The sequence below is a fragment of the Convolutriloba macropyga genome, chromosome 3 (genome assembly GCF_964194025.1).
Source record: "Convolutriloba macropyga chromosome 3, txConMacr16.3, whole genome shotgun sequence".
In the NCBI taxonomy this organism is placed as follows: Eukaryota; Metazoa; Xenacoelomorpha; order Acoela; family Convolutidae; genus Convolutriloba; species Convolutriloba macropyga.
In genome coordinates this window covers 37,020,789-37,047,039 of record NC_134470.1, presented here as the reverse complement: position 1 = coordinate 37,047,039, position 26,251 = coordinate 37,020,789, and the positions used below count along the sequence as shown (strand labels likewise).

At 37.3% G+C, this 26,251-nt stretch overlaps 1 protein-coding gene across 1 annotated transcript in view; it reads left to right on the top strand.

Moving 5' to 3' along the window:
• The window catches only part of LOC142336181 (uncharacterized), a 545,590-nt gene that overhangs the window by 449,208 nt on the left and 70,131 nt on the right, over positions 1-26,251 (top strand). Inside the window, exons 5-7 of the mRNA XM_075384812.1 lie at positions 8,605-8,795; positions 9,261-9,453; positions 14,975-15,224. Of these exons, the coding sequence (XP_075240927.1) occupies positions 8,605-8,795; positions 9,261-9,453; positions 14,975-15,224 (634 nt within the window). The remainder of the gene's footprint in view (positions 1-8,604; positions 8,796-9,260; positions 9,454-14,974; positions 15,225-26,251) is intronic.

Genomic DNA, 26,251 nt, shown 5'->3' with positions numbered 1-26,251 from the left:
ATCGCATGAGACTTCCACTCGGTCATTTCCTAATTGACTTGACACCCACATGTCCCGATAGTCTGAGATTTTGCATCTACATCTGCAATACTACCGTATGTAGCAAAAAAGATATTTTAGTATCATCTGACACGCAATCAAAGCAAAGGAGAGCAGTCAGTGGTTCCTTTGAAAATGAAACAGGTGATCAGTGCCAGTTGTCGTTAGACTCTAGTCAAATCAGCCGGTGCCTCGTCGCGGGGAATGCACCCATTTCTTTCGATTTTACACAAGTCTCTTCGAACAATTTTACCCTCCATCAAAACAGCTCTTTTCTACATGACGAATTACATGGTTCGATCCGTGAACTTTACGAAAATTGTGCAATCACACTAACGAGTGGTGGCAAAATTGATCAGCAAAATGTTAAACATTGCATGCACTGCAGCTGAACTAAATCCGATAAAATTTTTTCCCCTAATTTAACATTTTTTTTGTGCTTATTGTTATGTCATATCGAGCAAAGCAGGCCTCGTCAAATACAGCGTCAAAGTTTATTGAGTTTGCACTAGTTCCGTTGCTGAAAGAACTAGAAGAGCCAAAAAAAGCTATTCATACAAATTTGCTAGCAATGCAGCCACAGTCCAAAAGGTCATATTCCTCTGTCCCAAAAGCAGATAGCTTCAATACAACGGATGTCAATAAAGAAGATCACGGAGAACTGTTGAACTACTCAATTACTCCTGTAGAGAACCAGCACGACAGCGAGTCAGCTGCTAACAACAACAGACAAAACAACCTGTCAACTAATTTTGAAGGAAACTCTTCTTTCGACCCTGTTAGGGAAGAATCGATTGTCAGTTCTTCTTTGAAACAGTTGTATAGAAAAAAGAAAGGAGGTCCACGCTCCCAAAAATCAACAGTCAGAAAAAACATGGTGCTATGCTGAAACGTTATTGCATGCGAGCTCTTTTGTCTCTGATGACTCCAATCCCAGTCTTTCTTTCAGCCAATCTAGTAATCGCTTACTCCTCGGATCTAATTCATTTCAGTCGGGCGATCAAGTTGAGATGACAAATTCTGTTAACCTGATACAGTTTCTTAAGAATTTGCAGATTCATAATAAAAAGTTGAATTGGATGGAACGTCAAATTGTTGAAACATTATTGATGGTGCCGATAACAAAGGAAAAAGTTGATCATCTAAAGTCCATGCTCCTAAACAGTTGCGCGATGCAAGTCATTGACGATAAAATTAGCTCATCCAAGCTAAGTCTTGAGTGATAGTTGTTGATTTGTTCTACTCATATTTTCTATATACTGAATTGAAAGCTTGAAAGCATGGTTGCTGTTAAAACGACAGAAAAGGCCGGTAAAATAGCGGAGACTCTCAGAAGCTGAGTATCGTTACTTGAAAGGAATCTACACATCGCTGAACAACCCTGCGGCTTATGGTGGAATTTCCAGTTTGAGAAAAGCCAGCGGGTTACCCTTGTCGAAAGTGCGAGTTTTTGGAGAGTAGTAAAGTGTATACAAAGTTTAAAGCTGCAAGACAAAAGTTCAAAAGACTTAAATCAGAAGTCTCGGAGTGATTCATATTTGGTCCGTTGATGTCGCTTTTATGAATAAATTTTCAAAGGAAAATGACGGCGTATAGTATCTCTCTATTGCAGTTGATGTGTTAACACGTTTTCTACGAGTTCGCACAATGAAATCAAAATCTGTTCAGGCAGCTTTTGAAGCTTTTTCAAAGATGATTAATATCGAAAAACCAACATCAGTGCCCATAAAACTTTGGAAAGATCAAGGGAAAGAATTCAAAGGATACTTTAGAAAACACTGTGAGGAGCTAGGAGTTGAAGTTTATAGCACTTATGGTGATTCGAAAAGTGCTATTGCAGAGCGGTTTGTGCGTACGTTGAAAAATTTTTATACAAATTTTTTTAAGAAAGTGGTTCATGTACTTATTTGGGTCATCTTCAACAATTTGTGAGGCTGATAAACGCTCGAGTCAACTCAAGCATCTTTTAGCTCCCGCAGACGTCTCTAAGGAACATGTTAGGAGTCTTGTTCTGCAAAACAGTCCCAATGCTTACGATAAAAGACCAAATTCAGTTATGAAGAGTTATCGTACGCCACCCAAACTGTTTTGGCGAAAAAAGTCTTTAGGAAAAAACAAACTGTTCGCTTGTCTTTTCAGCGAAAACCCTTCCAGAAAGGTTATAAGCAGCGATTTACAGGTGAAGTCTTTACTGTTGCAAGAGTGTCCATTCCGCGTAATCGTAGTGAACCCATAACCTATGTACTGCATGATAACACAGGCAAAGAAATTTTGGGACGTCTCTATGCTTCTGAACTAGTTGCTTTTAAGTTTGACGAAGATAGACATCGTGGCCGCCAGCAAGTAGGCATTGCAGCTGAGGGCCTAGTTAATTGGTCAGCTTAAGAAATCGTTTGTGACCGGGTTGATAGGCAACCTGCGGTTCAGTACTCATATTGATTGTCAAGCGATTCAGTTGTCAACGCCTTGCTTCACCGTCAGCGGGGGAAAGGCAGAAACTTTTCTTTGTAAACAGTTCTTGAATGGACGTCAACTACCATTCTAATCGCATACTTTTTTCCCCGAGCAAATTCTAGTTTTTATTCTGGTTCAACAAATCGTCAATACGGCAGTGGGCTGGGTTCTGCGCTGCGTCTCGGTTTGAAAAGTTTTGTGATACCACTTGCAAAGCGATACGGTCTACCCTTATCCAAAAACTTGGTACAATATGCCGCTCCTGAAGTGCTAGGGATAATAGAGGGACGTACAAAACCAAAAGCTGCCCTGAAAAAAACTTTACGCGAAACGGTAAAAAACAAATTGGAAGTGGTCGCTCGAGAAGAAAAAGTTCAACAGAAAAAGGGCGACGTCTGTCATCGACACCTAAACGGATTACCAATACAAAAAGAAGGACAAAATCAAAGAAAAAGCGCTTCCGCTACCAGAGAAGAAAATCAAACCAACATCAGTGCCCATAAAACTTTGGAAAGATCAAGGGAAAGAATTCAAAGGATACTTTAGAAAACACTGTGAGGAGCTAGGAGTTGAAGTTTATAGCACTTATGGTGATTCGAAAAGTGCTATTGCAGAGCGGTTTGTGCGTACGTTGAAAAATTTTTATACAAATTTTTATAAGAAAGTGGTTCATGTACTTATTTGGGTCATCTTCAACAATTTGTGAGGCTGATAAACGCTCGAGTCAACTCAAGCATCTTTTAGCTCCCGCAGACGTCTCTAAGGAACATGTTAGGAGTCTTGTTCTGCAAAACAGTCCCAATGCTTACGATAAAAGACCAAATTCAGTTATGAAGAGTTATCGTACGCCACCCAAACTGTTTTGGCGAAAAAAGTCTTTAGGAAAAAACAAACTGTTCGCTTGTCTTTTCAGCGAAAACCCTTCCAGAAAGGTTATAAGCAGCGATTTACAGATGAAGTCTTTACTGTTGCAAGAGTGTCCATTCCGCGTAATCGTAGTGAACCCATAACCTATGTACTGCATGATAACACAGGCAAAGAAATTTTGGGACGTCTCTATGCTTCTGAACTAGTTGCTTTTAAGTTTGACGAAGATAGACATCGTGGCCGCCAGCAAGTAGGCATTGCAGCTGAGGGCCTAGTTAATTGGTCAGCTTAAGAAATCGTTTGTGACCGGGTTGATAGGCAACCTGCGGTTCAGTACTCATATTGATTGTCAAGCGATTCAGTTGTCAACGCCTTGCTTCACCGTCAGCGGGGGAAAGGCAGAAACTTTTCTTTGTAAACAGTTCTTGAATGGACGTCAACTACCATTCTAATCGCATACTTTTTTCCCCGAGCAAATTCTAGTTTTTATTCTGGTTCAACAAATCGTCAATACGGCAGTGGGCTGGGTTCTGCGCTGCGTCTCGGTTTGAAAAGTTTTGTGATACCACTTGCAAAGCGATACGGTCTACCCTTATCAAAAAACTTGGTACAATATGCCGCTCCTGAAGTGCTAGGGATAATAGAGGGACGTACAAAACCAAAAGCTGCCCTGAAAAAAACTTTACGCGAAACGGTAAAAAAACAAATTGGAAGTGGTCGCTCGAGAAGAAAAAGTTCAACAGAAAAAGGGCGACGTCTGTCATCGACACCTAAACGGATTACCAATACAAAAAGAAGGACAAAATCAAAGAAAAAGCGCTTCCGCTACCAGAGAAGAAAATCAAAAGGCTCCGCACGAAAAACGATCAGAAACCGTTCCACAAGGAAAAAGCGTGTCTTGAGAACAAACCGTAGGCGTATAACGAAAAAAAAGAAGAACTATAACAAGCAAGATTTCTTTTCCTCCATCGTCGACGCTGCTACCTAACTGATTGATTGCAATGTCTCATTCCTTCACCTATGCCGATCCCCCAGTTTCAGCAACCAGCTCAATGTTGGACCTCTTTGGTACAAGTCAAGTTTTGGCTGATTTTGTCTGCGCTTACGACAAACGAATTTTCCCGCCAAGAAACTCAGATGGCCCAGTGTTGGAGTTTGAATTTCAGGCGCCACGTACGGAAATATGTGGAACTGTAGCCGATCTAAACAACATTTTACTCAAAATGGAATTATGGAATTATTGTTGATTAAAGAATCATCAGGCGAAGCAGCTGTTAGGAAGAAAAAAAGTGATGGTACAGACGGCGAGCTCCTACCAATTTTCGTGAAGAACATCGCCAATAGTTTGTGGCAAAATGTGGAAGTTTTCTTGAATGGCACCATGGTTTCCTCGTCCAGCAATTTGCACCCCCTTAAGTCCATCTTAGAGGCAGACCTCAGTTACGACCTGACAACCAAGCAGAGCATAATGGCAACTCAATGGTATAGTTTTGAACCAGCTCTTTCGGATTTCAACACTTTGAAAAACGATGCTTTTTCCAGACGGTATGAAATAACTCAGGGCGTAGCTTTCACACTTTTTCCACAATTTCTAACAACTTTTTGAACGGTGTTGACAAGTATTTGGTACCTGGAGTTGAAGTTCGGATCAGACTGACACGTTCTTTGGACAAGTTCATTATGCATCAGCCCGGAGGTTGTCAAGATGCGAGTAGTTTCACAATCAAGGTCCTAAATGCTTCTATTTGTACACTTGTTGGAACTTCGAACGGAGACCGTTATTTCACTTGAGAGAGCTTTAAAGAAAAAAGCAGCTCAATTTGAGTGGCAAGAGTCTCCAATTACTTCTTTTCGAATCACTACAGGTACCAGCGTTTATTACCAGGATGATTTGTTCAATAGAGCTCCAGCTTGCAAATTGGTTGTGGTCTTGGTACCAGAGAAGTCTTTCACCGGAACGTACAAATCTAATCCTTTCAATTTCGAGGACTTTAATTTGAGTTCAGTGAGGGTCACACGAGAAGGATCGCAAGTAGGTGGCACACCCATTGATATCTCTAAAAGCCACGTCCGTCTCTACCACACAACAATGACGGCCTTGGGTCATTCTGTTGGCGGCAACGGAATTACTCTAGATAACTTTGCCAATCATTTTGCGTTGATTTTCAATCTTACAGCCGATTCCAACTTACGGGACAGCACAATCCGCCCAGAACTTACTGGTGCCCGGTTGGGGATCGAATTCAAATTCAAAACACCAACCAAGCAACCCATTAGAGTCATACTTATGGCTGAACGTCAATCTGTTGCTTTGGTTAATTGCAATAGAGAAGTTATCAAAAACTCAGCAATATACAATGGTTGACAACAGTGACATTGATCGTTTTGTCAGTAAACACTCTGAGCTTAGCCTGCGTTACCTTGTCTGTTATTCTGCGGAGAACTTCCCTTTCATTCAGCGAAACAAATTTGTTATTGTTAACAATCAACCATCTTGCTTTTTTTGGGAACACTGGCTTTTGATCGCAGACAGTAATGGACAACTACTTTTCTACGACTGCTTCAAACGAGATCTTCACGAAGTTTTCCCGAGTATTTTTAAAAGACTGCAGAAACTCTACAAAAAATACATCCATTAAATATGTCGAAATTCGTCCCTTGTTCAAACAGCTAGCGACAAGTAAACTGTGTGCATTGTACTGTTTATACTTTGCTCACTGTATCTATTTACCGACCCGAACTTTTTCTTTTTATCTAACTGAAGAAGAGTTGCTACAATTTGCTGCTGAAAATTAAGTATTTCTACAATGAAAATAAATTCTTTGAAAAGTTGATTTTTTTCTTGCAAAACTTGTGCAAGCTATCAAAATTAGATTTAATTTTTCTTTTGCGATAAGAGGATGGAGTTGATCCGACAGACTAAGAAAAAATAGAAAAAAAAACAAATGAAGCAGTAAAATAAACAAACATGCAGACCTAAAAATTTCCAAAAAGTTATTTAGAATGTCGAGCACCAACTCAAATTTTATTTCTGCTTCTGCCATGTTAGTCGACTATCCTAACTCGGACAATAACGCAAGTGATGTGTCTATCCCTCCGTCGCCTCAGTTGGAAATGGAAATTGGAGATGAGTTAGCACTAGTGTATGAAAACGGAAGTGCGCAAAATTCTCTGGAAGAAGTGGAAGATGACGATGAGGAGCCATTTTCCATGAACAGGAGGCTCAGATTGAGACCTCGACGCCGAGGTGCGCAGTATATTCTAGACTCCTCTTCCTCGGACGATGATGATGATAGTCGGATGGCCTTGGAAGAAGAAGAGAGGGCGAATACGAGGCCTTTCAGTTCTAATCTGTTGCAGTTTTGCCATCTCCTCCGAATGTATGGATGTCCAAGAGACGGAGAAAGACAGGCTTTAACTCAAGCCTAGGTTTTCCTGGGCCGTCATGTTGGAAGGTATGATGACAACAGTGACGGCTTGCTGAATGAAGCCGCCAGAGTTTTGGAGGAATCAGTATTTCTCTCGTCGCCTGAGTCACCAAATACTGCTGAGGTGTCGAATCAGGCACTCGAAAATACCGGGGTGTCCGATGATCCACCTCCCTCATATGAAGAAAGTGAGGCCGCTGAAATACGGTTCCTTTCTCTACCTGCAACCAACAGAAATGCTTCACCCAACACGAGGAGAATAAACAGAGGAGAGAGACAGGGTGAGCTTAAATAGTTTTCAATGCATTTTGATCCTGTCTAATGTTGTTGATGTCTTGGGAAAAGCTGATGCGGACAGTTCTAGTAAAGGATTCTTTATATACTTTGTTTTTTTGTTTTTACAGCAAATGGTTGATCAGTTCCGCAGCATCATAAGGCAGGCAGATGATCTTGCCGGCCTTGAAGTTGAGCAGGCTGAACAAATTGGTGACGACGAAGCCCCTTCACAATTGCTGCGTCGCCTCGAACGGGCTGAAACTCTAAATAACAACAGCCTCATAAAGCACGTAAACCATATAGGCGGAATTATGAGGAGGTTGCAGCTCCTTGTTTTAATTTGTTTTTTTCTAAAATGAGGTGTTTCTAAAATTAGAACAATTTCATTGTCGGGTAGGTTCCGAAAACCGAGGAAGAATGCATGTGCTGATTGGGTGCCTAATATCACCCTATCGGCATATGTATTCTTCTCAGTGGGGTTTTGAGAAGTTTTTTGAGCAGACGTTTCTGCTGCTATTTTTGCCAATATATTGGGTTAATATTGCGTTTTTCTTCCTTTTCTCTTATTTTCTTTTTGTTGCTCTTGCAGCATAATCGTTCATAATTGTTTTGATCTCCTGTAGCGTTGTTTTAACTAACTCTGCATTTGTTTTCTTTTGTTGAAATTCGCAGCGATTGACATTTTGTTTAGCTTATGCATTTTGCTTGAGCTATGAAAAATAAAAACAACCAAAATTGTTGTTAATTGACGTTTATTCCCAAGAAATCATTTGCTAAATGAGCCAAAGAAACGAATGAAATCAAACTAGGTTTCTTGGTTGTTTGTTTGAAAACTTCGGCTGCTAATAGTTCAGAGTTTTTATGTTGATCAATTCGTCTGGAAGGATGTTTGAGCCAATAATTTTAGTGGTGTCTGTTTTTTGCGAAGTTTGTTGGACCGTTTTCGATTCTTTTATTGGTTTTGTGGTCATTATTTGCCCTGAAACAAATTTCTAGCAATTGCTATAGTGAAGTTAGGCTTTTTATGCTTTTCATCTGAGCATAGTATTAGCCTGATTGTCTGTAGACGTGATAAACCGCTACAGCCTGAGGGCCCAAACTCACTGATCAGTTATGTAAGTCCTACTAATCTCTAACTGTGCGGTTCACCGAAACTGCTGAAGAGACTTATTTTACGATATTCATCCCTTGGTCCCTTCCCCTCGCCAAATTCTACTGTATAGACATGTAAATTCATGGTGTAGCGGGTCATTTTAAGTGGTTTTTGCCCTCCTTTCTTATGCTCCTCTTTCCTCTGCCCACACCCTCTCATTCAGTCGAGCTAGTTGCCCAAGCTTAAGGTAGCTGCAACAACCAAAGCCTAGCCAATCCACGTGTCGAGAGTAGAGCCCCTGGTTTGACTCTTGAATCCCCTAATGCCTGAATCCCTAAGCCCCAGAGGGCTACGACCAAAGGCAATCGCTCGCCGGTCGTTTTGAGCAATTAGCCCGTTGCTAGTGGTTCATGTTTTTTGTGTCTATTTTTTTGCATTTACATTAAGCGAGAGGGTGGAATTACCTGCGAGAGAGGAACATTGTGCACAGGGATTTCAAGCCCAACAACATCATGCGGTTCCTCCGTGACTCCCAAGGAGGACAAGAGGTCATCTACAAAATCACTGACTTCGGTGCTGCCCGCTTCCTCCAGCACCAGGAGTCCTTCGAGTCCATTCATGGAACGCACGAGTACCTTGTAAGTCAAACAAATTCCAAGTAATAATGATTTCAAGCAAACAGTTTCAACCAGCTTAGAGTACTTAAAAAGTCCGATCAGATTGGCTTCTTTGAAGTCTTTGCTCATTATTCCGATGGAGGAAAATAATTAATTCGAGATTGTTTCTGTCATGGAAATATTTCGTGTAGAATTTTGTCACAGTTTTGGGTTAGCTTTCCGTTTTGACTAAAATATATTTCCTTTTGCAACAGAATTGTGTCGTGGGCAAAGAGTAATAGTAAAGCCTGTCAGAACCTAAATGACAGCCAATACGTTAAATTAAGCGGCTTAACTTTAGCCCGAAATTACGATACCTATAAAGTAAAAAATGAGCCGTAATTTGAATCTAAGTTTTTTTCTAAGTTTTTTTTCAATGGTTCACTTAGAGACCTGACTTAATAAATGTACTGTTCACGATTTTTGAACACATTTGTCTGTTTTAAGCACCCCCAACTTTTCTCTCGATGGTACAATCCCAGAGACCCTCTTGAGAAGTGCTTTGACGCCTCTGTTGACATCTGGAGTCTGGGTGCGACTCTTTTTCACGCAGTAACAGGCCACCTTCCCTTCGAGCCTTATGAGGGATGCCGTTTAAATCCTGCGAAACATGTGGAAATTGTGAACAAAATGCCATCAGGTTAATAAATGGCCTTGTTATTAGCATTATTTGTCAAGAACTTAATTAACTAATTTTAAGTTTATTAATTGCTCTCGTTTGACTTTTCGAGTGACTTTTACGCCCTTGACTTTTTGCGTTTCGCGTAATCTAAAATTCGCGTAATCACAATTTCCAGCAGACGAACTCAAATGGCGGGAATTTAATAGTTTAATACTAAAAGTCGAATGAAGTGCGCCGAAACTGGTGCCATTTTTTACTTTAAATCTTAATAGTGGTATATGTTAACCTCTAATGTGGTTATTTGAAGCCCACTATTGAACTTCTTAGTCCCATTTAGGCTCCCCCAACTTTATTGCCCGAATTTTATTTGTATTTACTTGAGTGAGACCAAATTCAAACACTTATTTGTTCTTATAATCAGTGTTTTAGCTAATCGAAAAACTGCTAATTCTCCTCTTAATGCGCAATTTGTATTGAGTGGGAAATTTCAAAAATAAATCACCAATTGGACTTCTTTCATTTCGGTCTAATTGACACTATCTTAGTTATTTGGAAAGAGTTGCTTATAGTGTGGAAACTAGTGACATATGGGGTGAAAATCAGCGACAAAAGATCACGTTTTCACGCTAGCCCCAAGAAGACGCTTTGAAAAGTGAGAGTACGTAAATCCAATTTTGAAGCAAATATAACTTAACTAGCCTAGGGTCAATCGTTTCCAGGCACGCTTACAACTCTAATCTAAGACATAGGTCGTAAAAAAAACCCGACAACTTCGAGTATGTATACTCGCTTTTTTGGAAATCGACTACGTAATCGTCAAAAGAGTAGTATTACCTTCCCCTACGCTTGATAATGCGCGTTATAACCAATTTTAATGTAATTTGTCTTTGTATAAAATTATTCAATAAATTTGTTAAATGTCGTTGTCTGCCTCCTCTTTTAACATTTATTTAATTTTGTGCATCGTATTCTGAATTCGTTGGTAGGTTTTATTGGCAGTGATTGGATTCAACCTCACCATGTTTCTGCAGTCTGCCGGCAGTGTTTCGGAAAAAAAGTAATAGCCCCACGCAGTTTTTGTTTTTTTATCTGTTCCTCCTGATTATTTTTGCAGAGCGATCTTAACAGTAAGTTTTAAACATTTGAGCAAGTAAGATCTAAGACAGAAAAGATGTGCTTGAGTCGAAACGTATTATGCAAATGAAAAATAAAGCAGTGTGGAATTGATGATCAATTAATAGTTTGAATCTTGAGTGTTCGCAATCTTTTTGTCACACCAAGTTCGTAGGTATTATATTGGTCCTGTTGGTCTTTTTTTGCGATTGGTCGTCCAACCATGTGACCTTTAGATTGACGATTTTACCCCCTGACTTCTCGATTTTGCCTGATCAAAATTAATCACAAGCAAAAATATTGACGGGAATGGTAATCAAGTTATCAGGCAAAATGATTCGAGTCATGTGCGGAAAAAGACTCATTTCTGATTTGTTGGGGGACTCAGTCAGTATTGCTCGGTACTACGCTCAGAAAGAAACTGTAATCCGCAAACAAAAAGAATACCTGAATATCGGGCAAAGAGGCGGTGTTTATCCTAGTGTCTGGCGCCCGTTAGAAATTACCTAGTTGGATATCCATTTCATACTCAGAGGGCAAATCTTATTGCAGCAAAAGTCCTGGGCATGCTCTGAAATTTAATCTTATGTCATTAATTTATGCAAATGACACAATGACCAGAGATCTTAAAATTTTTTGCGAAGTGTTTCGCCATTTCACGTGCATCTTATCTTTTGAATTAGAAGAATGAGGTTCGAATTGAAATCACTAACATTCGAGGATGGACAGAAAAGGATGTGAAGTGATGAAAACCACAATACGTTCGATCTAATTGAATCCACAATTGAGCCTTATGGAAATTATTTTGCGATTTGCCGTACAATGAATGAGAAGACAGTCTTATTGACTGACAAATTCCTTTCCTGATTGGCCTAGAAAGAGGGGAAACCAGTAAATACTATCGAACGGGAGAGCCAATTGGCTCTTTTGTGCCAGAGTGCAGGATACTTTTTGCCCATTTTACAGATTTTTAAAAGCTGTTTTCCAAGTCACCCTGTGAGAGGGGAGTTGAATAATTGCATTGAAATTAGAAATGAGAAGGAGGTAGCAATGCAAACTGAGCATGTCACTTGAAGAATTTCAACTGAAATTTTATTGTGAAACATTTGATTTCATTTAAATTGGACATCACTATGTGTATTGGCAATCCGGTCGATTTCAAGTTTATTTATTTTTTAAAAGGTAATCTACGGACAACTTACATCTTGCATAAAAATATTTTTAAAAAGGTAAGAAAAGGAACATTAACATGTTGAAGTATAATATAACTGCTGTCCAATCATTCTGCTTTTACTTTTTGGATATAGGTACTGCATCTCGATGAAAATTGAATTTAGTAGTGCAGAAGTTTCGGATGACTTTATTGTACGCTAAATTGAGTGATGGGACATATTAAGGATAACTCTTGCTCCTCAGATTAGGGATTTTCGTTACAAAAATGGAAAGTTCGTATTGTGTAGAATTTTATCTGCGATTAAAATACTTTGTGATGATCAAAAAGGTCGTACATTTCAAAGGGCAACCAAGTCCATTTCCTGGTTGCTTTAATTTGGTCAAAAACTGATTTAAACCTTTGGCAGTTTGATCATTTTAGTTTTCGATTCAGCTGATATAGATTTTTTTGAAGATTGATCGTACTTCTGGATCCTTAGCCTCAGATGATCCTTGTCAGATGCATAGCTAATTGATACCTTTTTATAGTGAACTACTTTGCGGCTGCACTGACTTGGTGTCGAAGTTTTTGATACTGATTGTTTACTGGCTGTTACTTTACAGAATCGATGGTTCAGCAATAAAATTATTAAGTGCTCTCAAACAAAGTTGATCTTTTCATGACTTGATGAGGAGAATGGTATTACACAGGTATTTCTGACTTGAAGAGCAATATTGGTTTTACACTGGTTTTTACGACTCGAAGAGGAGTATTGGAGTTACATTTTTTTAAATTGCTCTTGAACGAAATTCATAGCAATTATTGTAAACGTGTGTGTCTTTTTATGCAAAATTTTTGCGTGACAATTTTGACTTTTCGAGTGACTTTTACGCCCTTGACTTTTTGTGTGATCTAAAATTCTCTCTCAATCACAATATCAAGCAGCTGAACTCAATTGGCGGCAATGTAATACTTAAAGTCAACCGAAAAGTGCGCCGAAACTGGTACCATTTTTTACTTTAAATCTTAATAGCGGTATATGTTAACCTCTAATGTGGTTATTTGAGGCCCACTATTGAACTTCTTTGTCACATTTAGGCTCCCCCTCCCTCCCTCCTCCTCCCCACCGACTGAAGCAGTCTGCAATTGATAACAGCTCCCACTAGTCGTTCGAGAGCAATTCTTCCGACGTTTAGTCGGTTATGTTTAGCTGAAGCAAGTTTGTTCATGACTTGAATTATGACTTCTTTCCATTCGAACAATTACATCTGTTTTTGAAAGTTGACTTTGGTTTTCGAACTTTGGACTTTAACAGTAGCTTAGTTTTTAATTCATAGTAATAAGGAACTTCTGTAATATTCCAGGTGAAAATGTCAATTTGAGAATTTTTTATACCACAAAAGTTTCTTTTTCCTAGCTAAGATACAGACCAACCGCATACCTATCAGCCCCCACCTAGCTTCAACCCTTCTATCCCCTGCTCAAAACTAACTGCCACGACCAACTCCTTAGACTTATCTACCCCTGCTTTCACCACCCAACCCCCCCTCCCCCAATAATTAGAAACGCATACCGACCTGACAAAGTTAGAAGATCAGACAGTCCCAGGCCACGAAATGCACAAGTCAGATTGGAAGAAGGAAAACGCGAAGCAATAAAACATCAGCACAAGCATCAAAACAATCGAATACACCAAGTAGAGAGACAAAATTAGACCAAGTGAGAGCAATAATAATTCCTAAATAATTAGGGAAAGAGGTATTACTAATTCTTTAGTTAAAGAGAATTAGTTAAGTGCTTTCAGTGCACGACACTTGAGACGTTTCTGGTAATCTAATGGCTTTCTTCTTTTAAACTGAAGCCGGTTTGTTCTTGACTCAAATTTTGATTTTTTTTCGAATGTATAACTTTGTTCGAATATATAAAGCTGACTTCTGTTTTTGAACGTTGGACTTTAACAGTAGCTCAGACTGTAATGCAAAGTAATTAGAAACTTCTGGTAATATTGAAGATGAAAAATTCTTTTTGAGTTTTTTTGATCCCATTTTTGTCAGTCCTGCCTTACCTAACTAAACGACTGAGCAAACTACCTACCTATCAATCACCCCTGCCTAACGCCCCCACCCCCGCTGCACCCTATTAGCTATCCGCCACTTACCCCTCCCATCAACGCCCCCAATCCGCCACCAAACCCTTGCACCTTGGAACGCCCCCTCCGCCTCCAACTAGCTAATGCTTAACCCCCCTTCAACCTAACCCTTCCAACTACCTACCTCAGTCCATCTACCTAACCCCCACCTCCTATCTAAAAATGGGTTGTTTCCAACTATATATTGCTTTTAAGTTTTGATTTTTCTGAAATAGGTAGGGTTAGTTAGTTTTTGCACCTCTCTTCGAGTCGTTTACTGAATTCTACCAGCTATGTTTTCTACAAAATTTTTACATGGCCCTAATCTGTAGACAACCTACCTGTCAAAAACTCCTGACTAACCCCCCCCCCCCCCCCCCCCACGTACCTACCCCCACCAATCCCCTCACCTGCGTACATAACCCCCTACTTAACCCCCTCCCCAATAACCCCACCTACCCCCGAGACACCTATCTCTACCCAAACTGCAACCTCCCACATAACCCCCAACCTAACCACGTTCCTAAGGGCAATTTACCTAAAGTCAAATTAAAAGCTCGCCAAAATTGGTGAAATTTTCTTTAGTGGTTTTAGTGGTATTTAATAACCTGTATTGCTGTCATTTGAAGCCCCCTTAGTGGGCTTGCATTCATTTCAATTATGTTTTTTTTTTATAAAAAAAAGCTCATTAAGAAAAATATTATGAGGAATTGAGCCGATATTCGGGATGGTTCGCTGGCTGTAGCACAGATTTGATGTTAGTAAGTGTAGTTTTTCAAAATTGGAAGCCGCTTTCAAAAAAGTCAGTTATTCAAGCTAAGCTGAAGCTTTTTAAAAAGCTCATTTTCGCTTAAATGCCTAATGTTAAATTTTAAATTTGATATTCCATCAAAATACTTAAATTTCGGACCTAATCGCGCACGAGGCTCTTTACATTTAGGGGCTCCTTTTCTGCTAATTTGGACGAAAACATTTTATCAATTTTTTAATAATATCGTTAAGCGCATAAATCGAATGAGTGCAAGTATTTAAAACCATTTAGTTTGTAGGTATTTTCAAGAACCCTGTCCTGCCTATGTCTTTCAGGCTAAATATATTAGGTTACATTACCTAAAGAATAACGATTATGCTTATGATCGTTTTAGGTGTTATATCTGGTCGCCAACTCTACAAATCGGGGCCAATTAACTATTCCAAAACGCTGCCAAAAGAGTGCAGGTTATCTGAGAACTGCAAAGAACTGGTTGAGCATATTTTGGCCAATGTGTTTGCTCTGAAATGGCAGTTTTCAGAATACTTTTCAACAGTTCAGAACCTGTTGAGCAAAGTGGTCATTCACACTTTTGTGCTTCACTCAGCTGAATGCGACCCAATATACATGAACAGCAATGACGGGTTAGTGCTCCACATTAATGATGATCCTCTCCCCTCGTCCGCCTCCAAAACTAGTACGTCTTTACTTCGTCTGATTGCTCTTAATAGGACAGGCTGCATTATCCTAGTGATAGAACATTTTTCTATTAAAAATGATTCGTTGGAGTACAAATTTCATTTTTAGTAGGAGTTAAAAAGACTCATTTACGTAGTCATCAGTGGAAACAGCAATACTTCCTAGCATTTTTTGTGCTTAATGACCTCTCCGAGGCTTGTTGTTTTTTTATGCCATCTTTTTTATATAAAATTTCAAGTATTTGTCTAGTCAAATTCCAAATCCGTTCGGCTTTAGCGTATTGAGCTGGTCAATTTTGATCAGCTTGCTTAATTAATTTGTTTTGAAATATGAAAGATTTTACTCCTTCGTCACATCTTAGTTCAGTGACGTCACTCTGTCGACACGATTTAACCATGTATTAACCGAAGTGTTTTGTAGTAAGCTTTCACAATGAACTGATGCAGTAACTAACTCCCTTTCTTCATGCTTAGTTAGAACCTGTTTGCAAATTGATATGTTGATGGAAACTCATGCGTCTGCTGACAAAATTTGTGCGAAATATTGATAAATTTTTATATTGAATTCAACAATGGTGTAAACTATATTTTAAGTTTAGTTAGTCAATTTTCTCTGCTACAGAGAGCTATGATCAACTAGCTGGAAAAGTTAATTTTAATACCACCGCTTTTCTTGATCACATTTATTTTTGCTTTAAAATTGTCTTCTTTCTGTCCTTTTCTCAGTTTTTTATTAGTTGTTCTCGGTTTGTAAACGACTATTTCTAATTTTTAGTTGTTTCAGATCAGTTCCTTTTTATTTGTAAGATGTTTTCACAAATTTTTCATGACTTGCTTTAAAACCTGATAAACAGGCAAGACCCAGTGGGCAATCAGGTTCAGTTTCTTTAGAGGCCCAAAGCTGGCTTCAGTATTGCTCCCAACTGCTTAGACTGGTGCAGCTGCTGTGAATGCCTTAATTCAAGGTTAAAATGCCATTTTTAGGAGTTTTTGAGCCCAAAATGGTGCAATTTTCTGTCATTTTTCGAGTTTTTTTATCAGTCTTGAATTGACGCTTGTAAATGTCGATAAAAGTTTTCCGACCATATAACGAGCTATATCTTTAGGTACTGCAAGCATAAACAGGCAAAATGATGCTAATTTTTGCTTTTTTTTTCAAGTTTTTTTTTTGAAATTGTTTTGGGCATTTTATGAGTTTTTCGTGAGCTAGGGGCCAGGCAACTTCTTCTAGAGTTTAATAATAGGTTACTGCATGGTTTTTATTGGCAATGGAGTGGTTGTCAGCATTTTAATATCCCGAATTTTTGCACTTTTTAAAAATTAATTTTGAATTTTCAAATTTTCGGAACTTCTGTTTCTCCGAGTTTATCGATCTTCACGGGCCATTGAAACTTTTTTAGGTCATACAGTTGGTTTACTGGGCAGACTCCAGAGAGAAAAAGGTTTTGAGTTTTTCAACATCGCAAAATTTAAAATAAAAAAAATTCAAAAATTTTAAGTTGTGCGATTTCCAGTTTTGTACGCTTTTGTGATGGCTCGAGTTTTTTTGTGTCTTTCATGACCAATAAAACTCTTTCAAGGCTCCTGAATGGGTTAATGGGTATATTTAAATGGATCGAATTTAGCATTCAGGGTAAAAGTTTGAAAAGTTTTAGCAGTGAATATCTTTTTGTTTAGTATGTTTCATCATTTTAGTTTCAACTTTCTCGAGATTGTTTGCCTTTCTGGCTTGCATTGTTCAATTGATCTGATGCAGTTGTCTGATTCAGTTGTTCTAATTAATAGCCGCTGTCAGCCTCTCAAATTTTTATTTAGGCGCTCTCCTTTTTTTCAATTCGCTTTACCTTTTGATCACGTTTTTTGTTTTACATGAGTCACAATTTTCATGTTTGACTTCTGACTTACTTCACTCACTGTTTCAACTTAATGGATTTTAAATTCTTTCAATCATTGAATTACGCAATGTGGTGAATACGGTCAATGTCAAAAGATCAAAATCAAAAGAGGGCTGATAAACCGATAAAGCTCGGTCTTTAAGTCATAGTGCTTTAGGTTATCAAAGTACGTTAGAGTGATTGCTAGCTGATAGTAGTATTAAGCCAAATACCCTTCAGTTTAGAAGCTGAAGAAAGTATAGGTTTAAAATCTAACTGAAACTGCGCACTGAATTCGAACAATTATTGAAACTGCGGAAAATTTTGTCAATTTCAATCTATTCTTTTCTGTTTCAATCCTGATGTGCGTCTAGCCCGTCAACGGCAGCTATTTCCCGGCAATCTGCCGGCTATGTTTTTTTCCAATTCTTTCTACTGTTTTTCACGACTAGTCAAGATGTTCTTATTTAGATGTTTTTACACTTTTTATTTCTGACAATATTAAATTCACGAAATTTAGCAAACTCATTGAAATTTGCAATATTTTGACATTTTCTGAGTTTATCGAACTTCACGGGCCATTGAAACTTTTTTAGTTCATACAGTTGGGTTAGTGGACAGACTCCAGAGACAAAAAAGTTTTGAGTTTTTCAAAATTGCAAAATTTAAAATTAAAAATTAAAAAATTTTAAGTTATGCGATTTTCAGTTTTTTACGCTTTTGTGATAGCTTGAGTTTTTTTGTATGTTTAATGGCTAATAAAACTCTTTCAAGGCTCGTGCATGGGTTTATGGGTATATTTAAATGTATTGAATTTAGCATTCCGGGTAAAAGTTTGAAAAGTTTTAGCAGTGAATATCTTTTTGTTTAGTTTGTTTCATCATTTTAGTTTCTCAACTTTCTCGAGATTGTTTTTCTGGCTGGCATTGTTCAATTGATCTGATGAAGTTTTCTGATACAGTTGTTCTAATTAATAGCTGCCGTCTGCCTCTCAAATGTTATTTAGGTGATCTCCTTTTTTTATTTGCTTTGTCTTTTGATCACGTTTTTCGTTTCAAATAAGTCAAACTTCACAATTGACTTCTGACTTACCTCACTCACTGTTTCAGCTGAATGGATTCTAAATTCTTTCACGCATTGAATTACGCAATGTAGTGAATACGATCAATGTCATAAGAGCAGATATAAAAGAGATAGGTTAAACTGATAAAGCTCGGTCATTAAGTCATAGTGCTTTAGGATATCAAAGTACATTAGAGCGATTGCTGGCTGATGGTAGTATTAAGCTTAATACCCTTCAGTTTAGAAGCTGAAGTAATTATAGGTTTAGAATCTAACTGAAACTGCGAACTGAAGTCGAACAATTATTGAAACTGCGGAAAATTTTGTCAATTTCAATCTCTTCTTTTCTGTTTCAATCCCGATGTGCGTTTAGCCCGTAAACGGCCGCTATTTTCCGGCAATCTGCCGGCCATGTGTTTTTCCAATTCTGTTATTGTGTTTAACGACTTGTCAAGATGTTCTTATTTATATGTTTTTACACTTTTTAAATTATCATGGCTTCGATCGATCATTTAAATAATCGTTCTATCATGCTAAAGATCATGACTTTGATCTTTCAAAACGGGATGAACAAGTAAGGCCCAATGAGCATCGAGTTTCTACAGAGGCCAAAGGCGACTTTAGTAGTCCTTCAATGTCTTAGAGTGGCGCAGCTGCTCAGAACGCCTTAATTCAATGCTAAAAGGGCATTTTGAGGAGTTTTTGAGCCTAAAATGGTGCAATTTTTCACGTTTGTGTAATTGTTATTGTTTTTTATCGTCCTCGAAATGACTTTAGTCAAAATTTATTAAGGTCGTTCCCAAGATATAATTACTGTTTGTGACAATTTTTTGGGCTAAATGTTATAGTACTGCAAACATAATAAATGTAAACACGAGAACTTATGCAAATTTTTGCTAATTTTGAAATTTTTTTTACTTTTTTTATATTTCCAGCCTCAGGGGACCAGAGATGCTCCACTGGGGTTTGATAGTAGGTCACTGCATTTTTTCTAGTGGCATTGGAATTTTTAATATTGCAAATTTTTTAATTGTTTGATTTTTTTAATTGCTCTTGAACGAAGTTCATAGCAATTATTGTAAATATGTGTGTCTTGTTTTATGCAAATTTTTTGCTTGACAGTTTTGCGTTTTTCTTCTAGATTCTTTGATTTCTCAACGGACTTTTTCACGCTTTCGTTCTTCATTTTTGAGTGATCTCTATTGCTCGAAGTTGCTAATATAAAGTCGGTTGCAGAATAGCGGAGTTAAGTGATTCGTAGCGCAGTGGTTAGTGCATTTGGTTGTGGATCAGAAGGTCAGCGATTCAAATCACGTCGGGGCAAGGTTTTTTGCACCAATAAAAAAATTGATTTAGGCGACAGCCCCTTTGTCTTGCCTGTCGTTCATCCGACATTTGTCGGTTTAGGTTTTTAATTTTTCCGAAAATTATTACCTTTTTGTGAGTTAATTGATCTGAACGGAACAGTTAAACTCTTTTAGATCTTGCAGTTGGGTCACTGGACTAAGAAATGCTTTGGAAGATTTTAATGTTGCAAAATTTAGAATCTTTTTTAATTTTGCAATTTTCTATTTTGTAGGCATTTGTCGTATTTCTTGAGGTTTTCTATCTTTGGCAATTAACTTTTTTAAGGCTTGTGCGTGGGTATATTTAAATGTATCAAATTGGGCTTCTAGTGTAAAAGGAAGAGTTTTGGCAATGATTAGCTTTTTGTTTAGTTCGTTTTATTATTTTAGTTTCTCAGCTTTTGAGATTGTTTGTCGTTTTGGCTGGTAATGTTCAATTGTTCTGCTGTTAGGGTAGAGAAGGTCTAAGTTTTTCATTCAATTGTTTGGATTGTATTTCAGGACTTGTCCTGCTCTGTACTTTTTTTTGTCGAATAACAATTTGTTTCGCTTTACCTCATTTCGACGCTTTCTGACATTTTAAGTAAAATCTATATATTAATTCTAACTCGAATGGTATACCACCATGTTTAAGCGCCTATCTTCATATGTTTTAGCGTCCCTTAAACATTCAGCCTAGCGTAATGCATACATCCTATGCCACCATGTTTAAGCGCCAATCTTCACAGACGTTTTAACGGTCCTTAAACATGCAGCGTGTGGCTTGGTTTCAGCTTGCGTGTGAGTAATGTGTTTTATTTGTGTGTGCGTGCGTGTACGTGAGCGTGCATGCGTATGTGTGTGCGCGTGTGTTTGTACACGTAGGCATTCAAATGGCCATTTTGCTCTTTTCGGTTTTGGGACGTTCAATTCGTTTTCGAACGTTTGATTAGTTTTCGAACGTTTGCTTGGTTTTCAAACGTTCGATTTGTTTTCGAACGTTCTTTTAACTTGACCGCTTACGTCTATTTAACTGTGTTTGTGTGTGTGTTTGTGTGTGTGTGTGTTTATGACCTTCAGCTGGTAAAATTTAACTGAAGTTAACCATGGCGTGGAGTACAACCACTGCATTTTATCCTTGTGTGTTTGTGTGTGAACCTGTTTGCGTGTGTGTGTGTGTGTGTGTATGTATGTATGGATGTATGTGTGTGTGTGTTTCCGTGCACGCGTGTGAGACCTTGAGTTGTTGACATTTAACTGAAGTTAACCACTACATTGAGTTGCTTTAATGCAATACTGATTGTTCTTTTTAAATATTATACCTAATGCATTTATTTTTGCATATCCCAGATGGCCGATGATTTGGTAAGCATCCATTGGTGATCAAAATTAATTATGGTGGGCAGGTCTGAACTGGTCTTAAGGTTTGTGAGGTTTTGCTCAGATTTCTTTCCTTGTCTCAGACTCTTATCCTGCAATTCAGTTATCCTGCTGACTTTTCTTCGCTAAAACTTCTTCACTTTTCTTGGCTAAAACGTTCTTCGTTTTTCTTTGTTAAACATAACTTTCAGAAATGACTGCTTTACCAATAAAACGACTGCAGCAAAGCTTTAAAGCTGAGATCCAAAACTTTGAGCAACAAATTATGGTTGCTATTGAACGGTTGCATTTCTCAATTTCGTTTCTCATTTACGTTTCTCACTTTCTTTTCTCACTTATTTTTCTCACTTACTTTTCTCACTTTCTTTTCTCACTTTCTTTTCTCACTTTCTTTTCTCACTTTCTTTTCTGACTTTCTTTTCTCACTTTCTTTTCTCACTTTTTTTCTCAATTTCGTTTCTCATTTTCGTTTCTCACTTTCTTTTCTCACTTTCGTTTCTCACTTTCTTTTTTCACTTTCTTTTCTCACTTTCTTTTCTCACTTTCTTTTCTCACTTTCTTTTCTCACTTTCTTTTCTCACTTTCTTTTCTCACTTTCTTTTCTCACTTTCTTTTCTCACTTTCTTTTCCCAATTTCTTTTCTCACTTTCTTTTCTCACTTTCTTTTCTCACTTTCTTTTTTCACTTTCTTTTGTCACTCTCTTTTCTTAATTTCGTTTCTCACTTTCTTTTCTCACTTTCTTTTCTCACTTTCTCACTTTCTTTCTCACTTTCTTTTCTCACTATCTTTGCTCACTTTCTTTTCTCATTTTCTTTTCTCAATTTCGTTTCTCAATTTCGTTTCTCAATTTCGTTTCTCAGTTTCTTTTCTCCCTTTCTTTTCTCACTTTCTTTTCTCACTTTCGTTTCTCAATTTCTTTTCTCCTTTTTTCTAACTTTTTTTTTCTCACTTTCTCACTTTATTTTCTCACTTTCTTTTCTCAATTTCGTTTCTCAGTTTCGTTTCTCGTTTTATTTTCTTACTTTCTTTCTTTTTCTTTTCTCACTTTATTTTCTCACTTTTCCTTCACTTCTTTTTTACTTTCTTTTCTCACTTTCTTTTCTATTTCTTTTCTCAACTTCTTTTCTTACTTTCTTTTCTCACTTTCTTTTCCCGCTTTCTTTTTTCAATTTCGTTTCTCACTTTCTTTTCTCACTTTCTTTTCTCACTTTCTTTTCTCACTTTCTTTTCTCACTTTCTTTTCTCGCTTTCTTTTCTCACTTTCTTTTCTCATTTTCTTTTCTCACTTTCTTTTCTCGCTTTCTCTTCTCTTTTTCATTCACATTTTTCGCACTTTCTTTTCTCACTTTGTCTTCTCTCTTTTCCTTCTTTTTTTCACTTTCTTTTCTCACCTTCTTTTCTCACTTTCATTTCTCACTTTCCTTTCTCACTTTGTCTTCTCACTTTTCCTTCCTTTTTTTCACTTTCTTTTCTCAGTTTTTTTCTCAATTTCTTTTCTCACTTCCTTTTACTTTCTTTTCTCACCTTCTTTTCTCATTTTTCTCACTTTCTTTTCTCACTTTGTCCTCTCTTTTCCTTCCTTTCTTTCTTCACTTTCTTTTCTCACTTTATTTTCTCGCTTTATTTTCTCACTTTATTTTCTCACTTTGTCTTCTCACTTTTCCTTCCTTTCTTTTTTCACTTCTTTTTACTTTCTTTTCTCACTTTCTTTTCTCACCTTCTTTTCTCACTTTTTTTTCTCACTATTTTTTCTCGCTTTCTTTTCTCACTTTTTCTCATTTTTCTTACTTTCTTTTCTCACTTTGTCTTCTCACTTTTCCTTCCTTTCTTTTTTACTTTCTTTTCTCACTTTGTTTTCTCATTTTCTTTTCTCACTTCATTTTCTCACTTTCTTTTCTCACTCTCTTTTCTTCACTCTCTTTGCTTCACTCTCTTTTCTTCTGTTTTCACTCTTTTTCTTCACTCTTTTCACCGTTTTCCTCACTTTTTTCTTCAATTACTTTTCTACGTTTTCTTTTCTCAGTTTCTTTTCTCACTTTCTTTTCTCACTTTGTTTTCTCATTTCTTTTACTTTCTTTTCTCACTTCTCACTTTCTTTTCTCACACTCTTTTCTTCACTCTCTTTTCTCCACTCTTTTTTTCACTCTTTTCTTCACTCTTTTTTTCCTCACTCTTCTCTTCGCTTTCTTTTCTTCGTTTTCGCTTCTCACTTTCTTTTCTCACTTTCTTTTCTCATTTTCTTTTCTCACTTTCATTTCTCATTTTTTTCCATTTTGTTTTCTCACTTTCTTTTCTCGCTTTCTCTTCTCACTTTCTTCTCTCACTTTCTTTTCTCGCTTTCTTTTTTCAATTCCGTTTCTCAATTTCTTTTCTCACTTTCATTTCTCACTTTTTTTCCACTTTGTTTTCTCAATTTTCTCTTCATTTTCTTTCCCCACTTTTTTCACTTTCTTTTTTCATTGTTTTCTCACTTTGTATTCTCAATTTGTTTTCTCACTTTGTCTTCGCACTTTTTTCCTTCATTTGTTCTCTCACTTTCTTTTCTTCAATTTCTTTTCCTCACTCTCTTTTCCTCACTTTCTTTTTTCACTTTCTTTTCTCACTTTCTTTTCTCACTCTCTTTTTTCACTTTTCTCACTTTGTTTTCTCACTTTCTTTTCTCACTTTTTTCACTTTGTTTTCTCACTTTTCTCTTATTTTTCTTTTCTCACTTTTGTCACTTCCTTTTCTCACGTTGTTTTCTCACTTTCTTTTCTCATTTTCTTTTCTCACTTTCTTTTCCTACTTTTTTCACTTTCTTTTCTCACGTTGTTTTCTCAATTTGTTTTCTCAATTTGTTTTCTCACTTTTCTCTTATTTTTCTTTTCTCACTTTTGTCACTTCCTTTTCTCACGTTGTTTTCTCACTTTCTTTTCTCATTTTCTTTTCTCACTTTCATTTCTCATTTTTTTCCATTTTGTTTTCTCACTTTCTTTTCTCACTTTCTTTTCTCGCTTTCTCTTCTCACTTTCTTCTCTCACTTTCTTTTCTCGCTTTCTTTTTTCAATTCCGTTTCTCAATTTCTTTTCTCACTTTCATTTCTCACTTTTTTTCCACTTTGTTTTCTCAATTTTCTCTTCATTTTCTTTCCCCACTTTTTTCACTTTCTTTTTTCATTGTTTTCTCACTTTGTATTCTCAATTTGTTTTCTCACTTTGTCTTCGCACTTTTTTCCTTCATTTGTTCTCTCACTTTCTTTTCTTCAATTTCTTTTCCTCACTCTCTTTTCCTCACTTTCTTTTTTCACTTTCTTTTCTCACTTTCTTTTCTCACTCTCTTTTTTCACTTTTCTCACTTTGTTTTCTCACTTTCTTTTCTCACTTTTTCACTTTGTTTTCTCACTTTTCTCTTATTTTTCTTTTCTCACTTTTGTCACTTCCTTTTCTCACGTTGTTTTCTCACTTTCTTTTCTCATTTTCTTTTCTCACTTTCTTTTCCTACTTTTTTCACTTTCTTTTCTCACGTTGTTTTCTCAATTTGTTTTCTCAATTTGTTTTCTCACTTTGTCTTCGCACTTTTTTCCTTCCCTTCTTCTCTCATTTTCTTTTCTTCAATTTCTTTTCCTCGCTCTCTTTGCTTCACTTTCTTTTTTCACTTTCTTTTCTCACATTGTCTTCTCACTTTTATCCTTCTTTTTTTCTCTCACTTTCTTTTCTCACTTTCTTTTCTCAGTTTTCAATTTCTTTTCTCACTTTCACTTTTTTCTCACTTTTTTATTTCTCTTGTACCCTTTTTCTCTTTCTTTTCTCTCTTTTCTCTTTTGCATGTTGTAGCTCCTCAACTTCGCATGCTTTACCGCACCTTAAACATGTAGATTAATGTTTTATATGAGTTACGCTTTGATTAAAAAAATGGTGTTACTTGGGGTAATATACTAAACCAAACACATCGGTAACGTAACGTACTACCTCTGGCTGTTGAACGGGGGACATGGCTTAGAGCCCAAGCTGGTACGAAAAAAATCTCAATTTTAAACCTATTCTTCTAATTGTTTTTCTTGTGATGCTTTTGCGGGCCTGCTAGTCTATTTGATTTCTCTGGGCTAGTTCCATTGGTCGCTCCTTCTGCTCAAAGTGTTTTAAAACCTTGACTGCTCAGCAAAGCAATCTAGAACACAGTGTCGGTACCGAAACACGGAATCAAAACTGGAAACGGGATAAATCACAATTTTAGATGCCCTTTGATGTTTGTTCTTGCAAATCTTAGTCGCCATTTCAATGCTTATTGGTATTGAGACTAGCTTCTTTATCCACTCATTAAGTAACAAGAGTATGTATTACAGTAAAATGAAGTCAATTTAGTTCTCACTTTAAAAATCTGTTTTTCCATTTTTTTTTCAATCCCAATCGAGGTTATGGGAATCAATGGCGGCTATCTTCTGGCGAGCATCCAGCTTTGTTCACATTGTCGATTCCAATTAAAACAGCGTCACGTTAAAAAACAGAAAATTGCAGCGCCTCTCCACACGTTTTAAAGGCATCGATATCTGGTGATCGACAAAAAGGTATGTGACAGTCGGGATTGAACCCAAATTTTGGGGGCGGGGTTGGTGGCCGAGGTTTTGTGAGTGCGGTTAGGAAGTGACAAAGGGAGAGATTTGGACGTCTACTATTATTGCACGTTTCCGTTGAATTATGCATTTTTGTAAATTCTTCAACTCTTCGGCTCTTTTCTTCCGTGGGCTGAATATAGACCCTATGTGCCCTTGGGTTCATTGCTTAAGGTCGCGAGCGTTGACGGTTTATCGGTCGTGAAAAACAAGAAATTTGTCTCTAACGAGTCCGCGGAGAAGCTGCTAGATTGAGCAGAAAATCACAATGAGCAGAAAATTAATTCCATTAGCTCTACTTCCACGAACGGCGCTTGAAGATATTGTGAAGCGTTTTTGACTTGCCAGATTGAAACAAGCAAGTTGTTTTCGTTTGCAATACCAACAAATCAGTTATGAACATACTGTTAAACGTTAGCTCTCCGAACAGTTGACATTGTAGAGGATAGATTGTCAATTTGTCATTGGCAATTCCGTTCGGTACAGGAGCAATCGATCTCAATCTCTACAGATCTACACCCGTACCAATGCCTAATGAATGGATAGCTATAGGTAACTCCGATTGAGTAGCTATGTGCTGCTGGATCGGACTTAGCTTTAGCTTAATCAACTCTTAAGATTGATCTGCTCGAACCATTGATCAACCATTATCTCGAAGAAATTTAGCTGGATGTCAATTATACATAATCCGACTCAAGTCATTGGTCTTGACATTCCACTTTTTGATCTGCTTAATCGTTTAT